The sequence below is a fragment of the Grampus griseus genome, assembly GCF_964374135.1.
Source record: "Grampus griseus genome assembly, chromosome: X".
Classification (NCBI taxonomy): domain Eukaryota; kingdom Metazoa; phylum Chordata; class Mammalia; order Artiodactyla; family Delphinidae; genus Grampus; species Grampus griseus.
The window spans coordinates 31078536-31093480 of NC_138999.1; the positions used below are offsets into that span (position 1 = coordinate 31078536).

At 37.9% G+C, this 14945-nt stretch overlaps 1 protein-coding gene across 1 annotated transcript; it reads left to right on the forward strand.

Moving 5' to 3' along the window:
- Positions 1 to 13399: 13399 nt before the first annotated feature.
- On the forward strand, positions 13400 to 14728 carry LOC309839876 (large ribosomal subunit protein uL4-like; the record flags this gene model as incomplete). The annotated part of the gene is given in 4 exon segments (XM_082681851.1): positions 13400 to 13659; positions 13662 to 14206; positions 14208 to 14619; positions 14622 to 14728. Coding segments are annotated over 4 exon segments (1284 nt in total). The 5' UTR covers positions 13400 to 13439.
- Positions 14729 to 14945: the final 217 nt, after the last annotated feature.

Below are 14945 nucleotides of genomic sequence, written 5' to 3' on the forward strand. Positions count from 1 at the left end.
CATTTAATAAAGAACAGGTTACAGATACTTTAAAATTTTTCTTAATAATGGCTTCTATTATATTTGTAACAGCACCTGAAAAATAACTTCAATACCATAAGGCTCATTTGGGAAGAGAAAATTTATTCTTTTGAGACACATTATGTTGCAGTAACAAACAACACCCCAAATCAGTGGATTTGCATAAAAGTTGATTTCTTCCTCATACTACATGTCCATTATAGATGGAGAGGGTACAATCGGAGACCTATGCTGAGGGAGACTCAATTTCTGCATGTGCTTCAAAACTCATTACAGCTGGGGAAAGGAATCTGAAAAATTGCCCAGTGGCACTTAAACGTGGAAAATAATGTACAGCACTTCTCACATGTTTTTGGCCAAATAAATTTTATGTTCACACATAACTTGAGCATTGGTGAGGAAATGCAATATTACCATGTGCCTAAAAAGAGAAGAACATGAATATTTTTTAAAAGCACCAGAAGCAATCCAGTCAGTTTGTGGGGAATTTTTTTTTTAACCTTTTCTTGTCTCCCAGCGTAACCCTGCTGGTTAAACCTAGAGACCAGACCTGGGGTTATTAATGAGACAATGTCATGTTATTACATTTTAGATTACATAAGAAAGTTAACTATAGAGGTACTATGCAGGACTTCCATTCTAATTATGATTTTAAATGTACGTTCTTATATTTTATTTGTGCCTGGAATTCTCTTCAAAAATAATAATGAGAGCTTTGAGAAAAATGTGATATTGTAACATTACTGTTATTTTATTAAGAAATATTTAAATATCAGAAGGTCTCATTATGCCTACATGACCAGATACCCCACTAATCATTTTACCTTTCCTCCTCACTGACAAAACTTTGACTTTATTTAGGCATGTGAGCATAGGTTCAGTCATCTGATTAAGATTTAGCCCATGGGCTACAAGCAGAAGGGCTGTGTTGTGTTTCTAGAGAGAAGGCACACTCTTTTCACTGCCCTTCCTATTTTTCTGCTGTCTAAAAGGTGGGTATTATTGTTGGAGTTCTGGAAAGTTTCACTGAGCCTTGAGTAGGTGCATAGGACTTTTCCTGTTACATGATCCAGAGCCTGGAGGTGCCGTAAAAAAATAGTCAGGATCCCAGAAAAAAAAAGAGACTCTTTAGCCAGCCTTTTTAGTGAACTTGTGACTACTCTATTTTAATTCATCATATGGATTTCGGGCTCAGCAATCTATGCCAGTTGCCAAATCAAGGATTTGTATAAATTGACCAATGCCTTTTCCTTGAGAAATCCTCCTGTGGCTTTTGCCTTTGTAAGTCCCACCCTTGCCTTTGATCTGGGGGACAGTCTTCACAAAGGTATATGGAATAAATCCTCAATCCTTTAAACTAATGGCTCTGACTTATTCTCTGGGGGTTATTTTGCAGAATAATGACTCCTCTGTGTTGGATCATGTTCTTTCTGACTTCTGTTAGATCATGACTCCTTCACTCAGTGTTTCAGCAACTTTATGTTTCTTTTGTCTCAGGGAGGGTTGAGAGAAGAACTGAGATATTCAGTATTATCACTGTAAATGGAAGAGACTATATGAGAAAGAATAATCAATAAATCTTGAGACCATAGTAGATGCACTTCTTAACCTGTACTTTAAACTGAGTTTGTAATTATTTTAGATAAATACTTCTAAGGTTTCCTTTCCTGCCAAAATTACATTATAAATGTTTTTATACTCCATTTTGGTTTTGACTTGGCACATATGCCATAAAAAGAAACATACCTCTGCCTGTAACTTTACTGTCTATAGTTTCAATAACTTTGGACTTTGGATCTAGTCAAACACATTCCAGAACATTATGTAAAGAAAAAAAAAAGTTACAGTCTGTGAGACAGAATTCTTATATTGCATTCCAAATTTTGAAAGTAGACTCAATTTTGCTGTTCATTAAACTGAGTCAATTTTTTTGTTACTTGTGCTCACAGATACCTACAGCGTTGCTTTGAAGTTCACCTCTAGTTTAATAAGTGATATCATAAATTATTCAAAATAAAAAGTAAAGAAAATCTTTTGAGACAATTCAGGCAAAATCTACATGACAAAGCAACTGTTTAATCAAGAAGATGCAAGGGACTAAAAAGTTAGATTTCTAGAAGAACTGTTTACTAGTGTTTGGGAATAATAATATTTGATATCTACAAATAAGTTAACATAAGATGCCTAGAATTGCCTGGTATGATATGGTATGGTATGGTATGGTATGGTATGGTATGGTATTATAGGGGTGGAAGGCAGGCTGCCCCACATGTTGCCTCAGTGGCATATTAATCATTTTGAATTAAAGTTACTTAAGAAATGGCCAATGTGAGAGGGACACTTTGACCCTCCTCTTTGTCTCCCTGAAAGCAGGAGATGACTCTATCAGGTGAAAGGTGCTCTCCCTGCATTTGGAGGTAGAAGGACACCCTTATCACCAGAGACAGGGAATTCAGGCCAAGAATCCTGTATAAACAAACCTTGTTACTTCTTTGACTACTCAAAGCCCAAACTCTATTTAGATCCTTCACTAATTAAGCACCCAAAGCCTAAGTTTCTTTGTCCTTTGGGTTTCTTTGTCCTGTAAATTCCTCACTGTATCATTGCTTTGTCTAAAAAGTATAAAAGTTGCCTACTTTGGCCACTTCTTAGGTCCTGTTTCTATGAGACCTCAGTGTGCACAAATGAAAATTTGTTTCTTTTTTCTCCTGTTAATCTGTCTTGTGTTAATTTTATTGTTAGTTAGTCCAGTCACAAGGACTCAAGAGGGGTAGAGGGGGAAATTTCCTCCTCCCCAGCAATGTGGTATAGTATTAAAGGTCAGCTCATCAATTAGTGTTGTACTGATTATTAAAGCTGAGTGAGAAAACAAGGCTTTGAATGCCCAAGTTAAGCATAACATGACCATTGATAAAACAAATACAGTGAGACCAAATGGCATCTTCTTTCACAACTTTTCTCACGGAACAACCAATAAGGAAATCAAACATAATATATATAATTTTTTTTTTTTTTTTTGCGGTACGCGGGCCTCACTGCTGTGACCTCTCCCGTTGCGGAGCACAGGCTCCGGACGCGCAGGCTCAGCGGCCATGGCTCACGGGCCCAGCCGCTCCGCAGCATGTGGGATCCTCCCAGACCAGGGCACGAATCCACGTCCCCTGCATCGGCAGGCAGACTCTCAACCACTGCACCACCAGGGAAGCCCTATATATAATTTTTATACTTTCTTAAAAATATTGGCTTGAGTACACTTCACTTTCGGAAATTAAAATACATTTATTTCAATCTTAGCAAGATTGGCCCAAGCATTGTAATGATTTCAGATAACTTTCACAACCCATGTTGTCAAAATTGCCCCAATTTTTACCTGCTGAGCCTTCTTTACACCTAAAAGGATCACACAGACAGAGGCAAACAAAAGTGTAATGTAAACTAACAGTATAGCAGTAAAGGTTAATATATAAATCCATTTCATTAATATAAATCTGCATTATTTTCTTTTGCCCTGACATTCCTTAACTGTTATAGCACTACTTTTTATTGCTTTACTGTCAATAGATTTCTGTAGTTTAAAAGATGTTAGAATTAAAAGCAATCTAAGTTTTAAAAACTTTGCTTCTATATCCTGAATTCAGACTCTTTAAAAAAATCTATAAACATTGACCTCACAAATTAGATGGAAGAAATTTAAATATTAATGCTGTCGAGTGCATATTTATTCAATTACCATGCACATGAACCTAGTAACACATAAAGAGATATATTTGAATAAAAATGTGAATAATATAAATTAACCATTTTGAATAAATTAAAACAAATATGCAAATTTATAGTAAATTTATTCAGTGCAAATTATAGTGAATTCCCTCTGATAATTAAGAATTTATAAAATACAAATATTTACAGTGGTTCATGTGGTTAACTAATTGGCCAGGTTTAGTTAATTGTTATAGTAAAGTTAAAAACGTTGAGGATTCCACCAAAATGACACCAAAATAAACGAAACAAGATTAGACGCAAGAGGGAAGAGATATGGGAACATATGTATATGTATAACTGATTCACTTTGTTATAAAGCAGAAACTAACACACCATTGTAAAGCAATTATACTCCAATAAAGATGTTAAAAAAATTTTAAAAAGAATTATTTAGAATTCTGCTTCACAGAAATCCACACAACCACAAAAAAATTCTTCCCTTTTTTTCCACCATTCATGAAAATTAATTATAGTCAGAATAAATTACAGTTTAAGGAGTCTAAGTCTTCTCATTCTACCACTCAAAACTTATGTTAGAAGAAGAGAAAGCACAGATTCCCAGGCCCCTCTTCTGGGAAGTCTGATTCAATTGGTGGAGAACGGGACCTAGAAATTTTTTTAAAAATAGACATCAGGACTTCCCTGGTGGCGCAGTGGTTAAGAATCCGCCTGCCAATGCAGGGGACATAGGTTCGAGCCCTGGTCTGGGAAGATCCCACATGCCGCGCAGCAGCTAAGCCCGGGCACCACAACTACTGAGCCTGCACTCCAGAGCCTGTGAACCACAGCTACTGAGCCCACGTGCCACAACTACTGAAGCCCGTGTGCCTAGAGCCCGTGATCCGCAACAAGTAAAGTCACCGCAATGAGAAGCCCGCGCACCGTGACGAAGAGTAGGCCCCACTCGCAGCAATGAAGACCCTATGCAGCCCAAAATTAATTAATTAATTATTTGTTTAAAAAGCCATATCAGCTTCTTTAAAAAAAAAAAAAGAAGTAAAAATAAAAGATATATCGTAAAATAGCCTTATCAGAGAAAGTTAAGAAAAAACGAGCCAGCCTCAAGAGGACGTTCTGGGAAAACCCATAATCTACCTGACCCAGGATTCCAAAAGACAAGCTCCCCCTGTGCTTAGAATGCCAAAGCCACCTCTGTGCCTCAGACAATCACTCCTCGCCTTGTTCACTCCTGCCAGAAGAAAGATCTAAGGGTAAGTGGAGAAAGTTGCTTTTTCCAGCCAAGTTTCTCATAGTCATTTCACTATTCCTCAAGCCAGTATTCAAAGAAAAAGAAAAAAGAAAAGAAAACGGGGAAGGAGAAGCAGTAACATATATATACATGATGTTATGCTATACCAAGACGCTTAAATGTTGAATTACTCATATCACCAGTTTATATTGTATATTATTTAATAGCTGTACTAGCAAACATTTAGAATAAGTAATATGATGACTTCTGAATGTAGAAAAATTGAATCAAAAACCAAGCCAGTAATAAGGTTAAAGATTTTTTCACCCTTCTTAACACACACATGTGCACGCACACCCACACCTGCACAACTGCAATATTTTTGTATATCCTGACACTTGAAAACTAACATCAGATTCTCTCCTTTTGTTTTAACTTGATATTTCTAATGCTTTCCTATTTGACTTGTAAGATGTACCAATAGTGTATACCAGAAAATGTCCAATATATAAAATTAATCATAGTAAAAGGCAAGCTATGAATGATGCAAGACACATGACAGAATTTCAGAGGTACCTATATCACTGTAAAGTTACAGTTAGGCAAATATATAAGGAAGTGATCCTCTCCACAGAGTAATTTAAATTTAAAACCAGGCACTGAATTCTCATTTAAATTTCATAAAATTATGAGGCAAAAAAAGTCTCCAATGCTTCTCTTGATTTAAAAAAAAAACTACTTGATGACTGCAGTTTCTAAGGCAGTAGTTCTCACATTTCAATGTACATAATAATCACCTGGGCTGCTTGTTTAAAGTTCAGATTCCCAAGGTTTTACCTGACAGGATTCTGATCAGATAAATCTGACATGGGTCCCAGGACCCTGCATTTAAAACAAGCTCTCTAGGTGCTTCTTTTTTTTCTTTTTTAACATCTTTATTGGAGTATAATTGCTTTACAATCGTGTGTTAGTTTCTGCTTTATAATAAAGTGAATCAGCTATATGTATAAATATATCTCCATATCTCCTCCCTCTTGCTTCTCCCTCTCACACCCCCATGGCACCCCTCTAGGTGGTCACAAAGCACCGAGTTGATCTCCCTGTGCTATGCGGCTGCTTCCCACTAGCTGTCTGTTTTACATTTGGTAGTGTATATATGTCCATGCCACTCTCTCACTTCGTCCCCGCTTACCCTTCCCCTCCCCGTGTCGTCAAGTCCATTTTCTATGTCTGCGTCTCTATTCCTGTCCTGCCCCTAGGTTCATCAGAACCTTTTTTTTTTTTTTAGATTCCATATATATGTGTTAGCATATGGTATTTGTTTTTCTCTTTCTGACTTACTTCACTCTGTATGACAGACTCTAGGTCCATCCACCATCACTACAAATCACTCAATTTCATTTCTTTTTATGGCCGAGTAATATTGCATTGTATATATGTGCCACATCTTCTTTATCCATTCATCTGTGGATGGACACTTAGGTTACTTCCATGTCCTGGCTATTGTAAATAGTGCTGCAATAAACGTTGTGGTCCATGTCTCTTTCTGAATTATGGTTTTCTCAGGGTACATGCCCAATAGTGGGATTGCTGGGTCATATGGTAGTTCTATTTTTAGTTTTTTAAGGAACCTCTATACTGTCCTCCATAGTGGCTGTATCTATTTACATTCCTGCCAACAGTGCAAGAGGGTTTCCTTTTCTCCACACCCTCTCTAGCATTTATTGTTTGTAGATTTTTTGATGATGGCCATTCTGACTGGTGTGAGGTGATACCTCATTGTGGTTTTGATTTGCATTTCTCTAATAATTAGTGATGTTGAGCATCCTTTCATGTGTTTGTTGGCAGTCTGTATATCTTCTTTGGAGAAATGTCTATGTAGGTCTTCAGCCCATTTTTGTATTGGGTTGTTTGTTTTTTTGATATTGAGTTGCATGAGCCGCTTGTAAATTTTGGAGATTAATCCTTTGTCAGTTGCTTCATTTGCAAATATTTTCTCCCATTCTGAGGGTTGTCTTTTCATGTTGTTTATGGTTTCCTTTGCTGTGCAAAAGCTTTGAAGTTTCATTAGGTCCCATTTGTTTATTTTTGTTTTTATTTCCATTTCTCTAGGAGGTGGGTCAAAAAGGATCTTTCTGTGATGTATGGCATAGAGTGTTCTGCCCGTGTTTTCCTCTAAGAGTTTTATAGTGTCTGGCCTTGCATTTAGGTCTTTAATCCATTTTGAGTTTATTTTTGTGTATGGTGTTAGGGAGTGTTCTAATTTCATTCTTTTACATGTAGCTGTCCAGTTTTCCCAGCACCACTTATTGAAGAGACTGTCTTTTCTTCACTGTATATTCTTGCCTTCTTTGTCAAAGAGTGACCATATGTGCATGGGTTTATCTCTGAGCTTTCTATCCTGTTCCATTGATCTATATTTCTGTTTTTGTGCCAGTACTCTTCAGGTGCTTTTGATGTTACTTGTCCACGGATTCACCCCTGATAAATCCTGCCCTCGACCTGCCCCTCTCTAACTTAATTCTGCATAAAAATCCCCTGGGGATGTTGTTATTGTGCAAGTTCTGATTCAGTAGTTCTTGGGGGAAGTGTCTGAGGATTCTAACATGTTCCCAGGTGAGATCAATGCTTATGGTCCGTGGACCACACTTTGAGAAGCAAGATTTTAAAACCTAAACCTTTGTGAAACATAAACCAAGACTCTCAGAGATATGAGATATGACAGCTATAATACTTACCAGTAAGTAAATTAACAAAGTACTGGTGGTGGTGGTGGAGGTGATTTGGAGGTTTTTAGCTAGAAAGGGGGTTACTTAGTGATTATGCTAATTAAGGATTGAAAACTAACACTTTAGAGAGGACTTGAATTGTCCATAGGTCTGTATGTATTTTGGGTAAAAAATAAATCCTGCTATTTGTTGAACAGAAAAGCCCCTTCAGTTAGGTCCAGTAAGAGTCATTAAAAGATAATGGTATTTTTTCAGCTTCAGCTGGTTAGAACATTTTTGATGAACCACAGTGTTCAGTTTTATACCACCTAGACAAATGCTGCTACAGGTAGGGATTTTTCCTTTTAACACTACTAGTGGAGAATTTGCCCAGCAAAACAGGGCAGATAGATGATTATGAAGTCATAAAAGTTTGGTTAGCAGATTTATTTTCTCAAGTGCCTTTTTTCCAGCATTATTAATTCTGTTTTCATCTTACATTAAGTAATAGATTCAACAGTTGCTAGAATTCAGTGTCAGTCCCCGGATTCAAACAACAAACAGACTTAATGCTGAGTATTATGTGTACGGTAGAGAAGGAACTCTCAGCTTACCGTTAATTTCCTTAAGTTGCACCAAGCAGACATGTTTAAAAGACACTTAAGTCTTTTAAACATGTTCCGTTGCCAGAGTATGTGAAATCCATGGTTCTTTTGGAAATCCATGAAATACAGATGCTAAGTTTAACTAATAATTTTTTTTTTTAACTAATAATTTTATGCAATACCAAGGACTTTAGCAAATGTTAGTAAACATAAGTTTTGTTGTGTAGTGATAGTTTTTCAGCAAAGTGTTCTGCTGACTCTCTTAGCCAATATCAATCCTGGAAAAACTATAAAGAGTAGAAACATGTATTTTAGGAAATTAGCCATCACAATAAACCTGGAGAGAGGGAAGGTTGTTTGGGACTGTTTGGGGATGGAGGGTCAGGTGAGAGGCTGCAGGTAGGAAGGAGGAGGCCATGAGAGGAAAGGTTGGAAAATCATATTAAGTTGTGTTCTTTGTCTGTCCCCTGAGTTGTCTAGGCACAAATGCTCCTGGTGAATGTAAGGTTCTTGTGCCATCACAGAAAGAATTCAGAAACGAGACAGGGAGGTCAAGAAAGTAAAGTGAGGATTTATTTAAGCAAGAATACACTCTCAGAAGGAGAGTGGGCAGACAGGTGAGTAGCTGCCCTGGGTTTCTTTGGCAAGCCGGGTATGTGGGGCATATAAATGAAGGGATGGAAAATGTCAAATACCAAGTATTAGATATATGTGTAACTTCCAGGTCTCAACAAAAGTATTGATCTGAGGATCTGATTTCTGAAGCTGAGTGAAATAGAGTTTATAGTATTAACATTTGATATTTTCACTTATAATCTATCTTCTCCCTCAGCATGTAAAACTGTAGGAATTTTGACAAATTCATTAAGAATAGATAAGTTATTTTCTACATTGTGTCCATAAATAATATTCAAGCGTTTTATTGTTTTTTCATCTCAAATCTATTGTTTTGTTGTTGTTGTTAATCTCAAGACAGGCACATGTACATTGAATTAATCATGATGCCCTAAGTAAAAGTTCATTTCCTGTTTAAATCAATATTTCAGTTTTCATGTTTAACAGATGAAGTAAAATTAGAAGAAAAAAGGCTATTAGTTATAAAATTTTAAATATTGACAGAACGCTGAATCTCAGTTAGCAGAAAGACACGATTTATAAATCTGAAGTAGTCTGCTTTGTACAGATCAAACAGCATTTCAAGGAAAATTGATTTGCCATGATTGTTTATTCATTTTTATCTGATGATGCTTATAAGTTTATAGAGCTATAAATACATATAATTTCTTTTCAAAGAGATGAAGAAAATTACATATTTCTCTTAAGAGTGAAGAATGCTAATTTCAGTGAGTTTATACCAAGACAACTTAAGTCCTCAGCAGTTTGGAAGGGGTTTTGACATTCACAGTGATTTCTTTCCATTGTGGTGTTTTGCATTTTATAACTTCCCAAATAACAAATGATTTCTCCCAAATTGACGTTCTTTAAAACTGATTTTGTTAATGAATGAACATGATTTTGAATTTGTAATTAATCAAGCATCTATATCTATATATCCCTAATATGTATGACATAAAAAAGAAGCTGATGTGTGTGTGTATGTGTATGAATACCTCTGTGTGTGAGCATGGCATGCCCGTGCTTATAATGTGGCTACACTGGCGTATTTGTACTGTAATAAAAGCACAGATATAAAATTAAAACTTCAGATTACCCAAATGACTTCCATGGAGGGAAACCTTTGAGGAATTCTGTATTTTTAGACTGATCATGTCTAAAATCTTCAGGTGTCATCTTCAGGTGTCAGCTTTTCTGCCCCAGAACCATGTTAATGACAGGCTAAAATCAGCTATGTCTCTTAGCCACATGTTGCAAAGCAACGTCTTGTTTCAGAGAATTTCTTAGAGAGGGTTGAGAAGTATAAGTGTTCATTATTCAGGAGGAAATCAGAAGATCACAACACATATCTCAGTAACAATCAAATGCCCACTTCCGGTTCTGTCATTATCTAATCAGACAGTCTGCTCACATGAGCATTTTGACACTTTCCTCACACATCTGGCCTACTCAACCCTCCCAGTGTCATCCTCTCTGTTTCCCATTCTTGCACCTGCCTACCTAAAATTCTTTATAAATCTATATGAGAATCCAGTAACATAATGAATTTACTTGTTTTTTACCGTACACATCCATGGTAGAAGATAATATTTAGACAAGATAATGGCTACAAAAGTCAATCATGATAATGTCACAGTAATTTTATTAAGATTTTAAAATCCACCCCTCCTTGAGCTATAAACATTAGAACTCTGCCTGGAACATCATCACTTCTGCCTAAATGCCAGCATTAGCATTATATTTATAATGGATTTGCTCTACAGGACACTCAAGATAAATTGATGAACGCTCCTGTCAAAGAAGAGAAAAGTCTTCTTTTCTGCGTAAACCTCCAACTCTTAATCCAAACAAAAACACAGACAGGCTCAGGGACTGCTTTAACTTAAATCATAAGTCTCCATGACAAAAGGAAATATAAGTTGCTATGTGTATAGTGAAAGACTCCTTCATGAAAAGCACAAATGTAATCCTAAAAAGCTGACTTTAAAATAACACTCAATGCAAGTTCTTTTTTTTTTAGTATTTATTTATTTGGCTGCACCAGGTCTTAGTTGTGGCATGTGGACTCTCTTAGCTGCAGCACACGGGATCTAGTTCCCTGACCAGGGATCGAACCCAGGCCCCCTGCATTGGGAGCGCAGAGTCTTAACCACTGGACCACAAGGGAAGTCCCTCAGTGCAAGTTCTTTCAACTTCTTTTATAAAACTGGAGACTTATTTCCACAGGAAGAGTAGCAGAGTAAGAATATCAGAGACACAAAAGCCAAGAATTGTGCACATGTAGGTATGTACTCATCTATGTGTCTGTACACACAGACACACACACACAGACACACACACACACATACATCACATCTTTATCCATTCATCTGCAGACAGACACTTAGGTCACTTCCATATTTGCCTGTTGTGAATAATGATGTGATGAACAAGGGAATGCAGACATCTCTTCAAGATAGTGATTCCATTTCTTTACATATGTGCCCAGAAGTTGAATTGCTGGATCATATGTTAGTTCTATTGTTATTTTTTTCTCAGGAATCTTCATACTGTTTTCCATAGTGGCTGCACCAAAGTATATTTCCACCAACAGTACACAAGCGTTCCTTTTTCTCCACACCTTTGCCAACACTTTTATGCCTTGTCTTTTTGATGTTAGCCATTCTAACAGGTGTGAGGTGATACCTGATTGTGATTTGTATTTCCCTGATAATTAGTGATGTTCAGCACCTTTTCATGTACCTGTTGGCCATGTGTATGTCTTCAGGCCTATTCAGGTCCTCTGCCCATTTTTTAATTGGAGTGTTTGTTCATTTGCTATTGAGTTGTATGAGGTGATTTGTTGTTAAGCTGGGTGGTGGAGAAGATACAGCTATGAGAGAGGTGAGCGGGAGCCACATTCTCAGATAGTATAACTCAGCGTTCAGAGATAAAAACCTGGAGGGAGAATTTCTAGCCGTTACTTTGAGATCATGAAGAAAGGCAAAAATGGAAGGTGTCCTGTGCTTTTGTCCCAGCACAGTTGAACACATTGCAACCTAAATGTTTTATGCACATTATCTCCAAGGAGTGTTTGAGAAATAAGTATGATAGTCCCTTGAGATGATATGTGCAGAACACACTGGGCTGGCACTGTATATGTAGGGCTTGGAGGGCCAGAGTCCACTACATTCATAGAACATTTTAATCAGGTTATCTTGAATGTATGTTGGCAAATCTAATCCGGGGCTAGATTTTTGGTAAGGGTGAAATGAATGAAAACGGTGGTTTGCATGGCATGCAGGGAAGGAGTTAGTCCTTGACACAAATTCTAGGATCACTGAGTTTCATCCAGTTGGGATGACACCTCCACACCTAAATTATATAATAGACTATTTGAGGGGAAATTTTTATTTGATTTTTACTTGCCAAGTAACAATTTTTATCTGATTCAATATTTCATGTCCTACAGCGATTCATGTACTCTGATACATCTTTGACTAATTTTTTAATTAAAAAAATAGGTAAAGTTGGTTCCGTTTGTGGTCAAAATAACCAGAGTAATAATTCCCATTCATAAAGATTTAAGATATATCAAGCACTGTGCCAGGCGTTTTACATACATTACATGCATTCCAACAGACTTTTGACATATTATTAGACCAACTTCAGAGATGAAGAAACTGAGGTTCATAGAGCTTGGGATGTGCCTGAATTAACAGAATAGTTTGTGACTATACTGGGACTAAACCCCTGATCTGAACTGGTGTACAGCCCACACTCTTCCACTCCTGCCAGCCAGAGGTAAACCTTCTGTCTTTTATCAATAATTCATTTATCTTCCCACTATTCCATAATGTGTCCCAGGTGATAAAAAGAAGGACTCTATCACCAAAGTACTTTATGCAGGCTTAAAATAGGAAGATGAAAATGAGAATAAAGTATAATTTAATGGTATGTATAGTTTTTGTCCCCATCACATGTCATTGGACTAGCCCTTGCTGCTGACATATGAGAAAAAGCAGTTTGCCACTTTCAGGCCAAAGAATATGGGAGTCAGTATGCCACCTCTATGCTTTCTCTTTCATTCAGCAACATCCCGGAGAGTTTGTGTTGTGATGGTGGAACTAGAAGGTGGAACAGCCTGGATCCATGGGTCACCTGATAGTAGTGTGGCCAGGACAATGTACATAAGGTTTCATCTTCACAAAAATAAATATCTTTGTGTTAAGCCATTCAAAATTCAGGTTTTGTGTGTTGTATCATGCAGCAATCATTCTATCTTATTAACATACTCTATCTTATTAGCTACTTTCTTTGTTTGACCTATTTTAATATCTTAATAAGAAAGCTACTGATGCATATATTTTTGTGGCAAAAGAGTTTTAACAATATACATAAATTAAAGTTCTCTGCTTTACAGTATTTCTCCAAAATTCATGCCCTCACTGAGAGGTTACCACAAATGAGAGTCTAGTGTGTATAATTTAAAAGATGACTCTAGCTTTTCCTGTGGGAGCCGCCGGGTTGAGAGGAGCGTGGCCTTGTCCTCTCCGCGCCATGGCGTGTGCTCGTCCACTGATATCAGTGTACTCTGAAAAGGGGGAGTCATCTGGCAAAAGTGTCACTTTGCCTGCTGTGTTCAAGGCTCCCATTCGACCAGATATTATGAACTTTGTTCATACCAACTTGCGCAAAAACAACAGACAGCCCTATGCTGTCAGTGAATTAGCAGGTCATCAAACCAGTGCTGAGTCTTGGGGTACTGGCAGAGCTGTGGCTTGAATTCCTGGGTTCGAGGTGGCGGCACTCACCATTCTGGCCAGGGTGCTTTTGGAAATATGTGTCGTGGGGGCCGCATGTTTGCACCAACCAAGACCTGGCGACGTTGGCACCGCAGAGTGAATACAACGCAGAAGCGATATGCCATCTGCTCTGCGTTGGCTGCCTCGGCTTTACCAGCGCCGGTCATGTCTAAAGGTCATCGTATAGAGGAAGTTCCTGAACTTCCTTTGGTGGTTGAAGATAAAGTTGAAGGCTACAAGAAGACCGAGGAGGCTGTTTTGCTCCTGAAGAAACTTAAGGCTTGGAATGATATCAAAAAGGTCTACGCCTCGCAGCGAATGAGAGCTGGCAAAGGCAAAATGAGAAACCATCGCCGTATCCAGTGCAGGGGACCCTGCATCATTTATAATGAGGACAATGGTATCATCAAGGCCTTCAGAAACATCCCTGGAATTACTCTGCTTAATGTAAGCAAACTGAACATTTTGAAACTGGCTCCTGGGGGGCATGTGGGACGTTTCTGCATTTGGACTGAAACTGCTTTTCCGCAAGTTAGAGGAGCTGTATGGCACTTGGCGTAAAGCTGCCTCCCTCAAGAGTAACTACAACCTCCCCATGCACAAGATGCTCAATACAGACCTTAGCAGAATCTTGAAAAGCCCAGAGATCCAAAGAGCCCTCCGAGCACCAAGCAAGAAGATTCATCACAGAGTCTTGAAGAAGAATCCACTGGAAAACCTGAGAATCACGTTGAAGCTAAACCCATATGCAAAGACCATGCGCCAGAACACCATTCTTCGCCAGGCCAAGAACCACAAAATCCGGATGGATAGGGCAGCAGCAGCACTAGAAGCCAAATCAGTTGAGAAGGGGATTCCAGGCAAGAAGCCTGTGGTGGGAAAGAAGGGAAAGGAGGCTGTTTGCGTTAAGAAGCTGAAGAAGCCAAAGAAGCCTTTGGTGGGAAAAAAGCTGCAGTGACCAAGAAACCAGCAGCTGAAAAGAAGCCTGCTAAAAAGAAGCCCACAGAAAAGAAACCCACCACAGGGGAAAAGGCTGCTGCATAAACTTAAATTTGTTTATTCGGTAAAGGTCAAATCATTTTGGACAGCTAATTTTGAATAAAGACCTGATCAAAGAGGCAGTGAGAAACATAAAAAAAAAAAAAAAAAGATGACTCTAGGATTTACAATATAGAGATGTAGTATAGAAATACGTTCTATTTTTAATTTAATGGATAAAAGTAACATGTTTTTCTTCTTGCCCTTGCCACTTAATAAAATG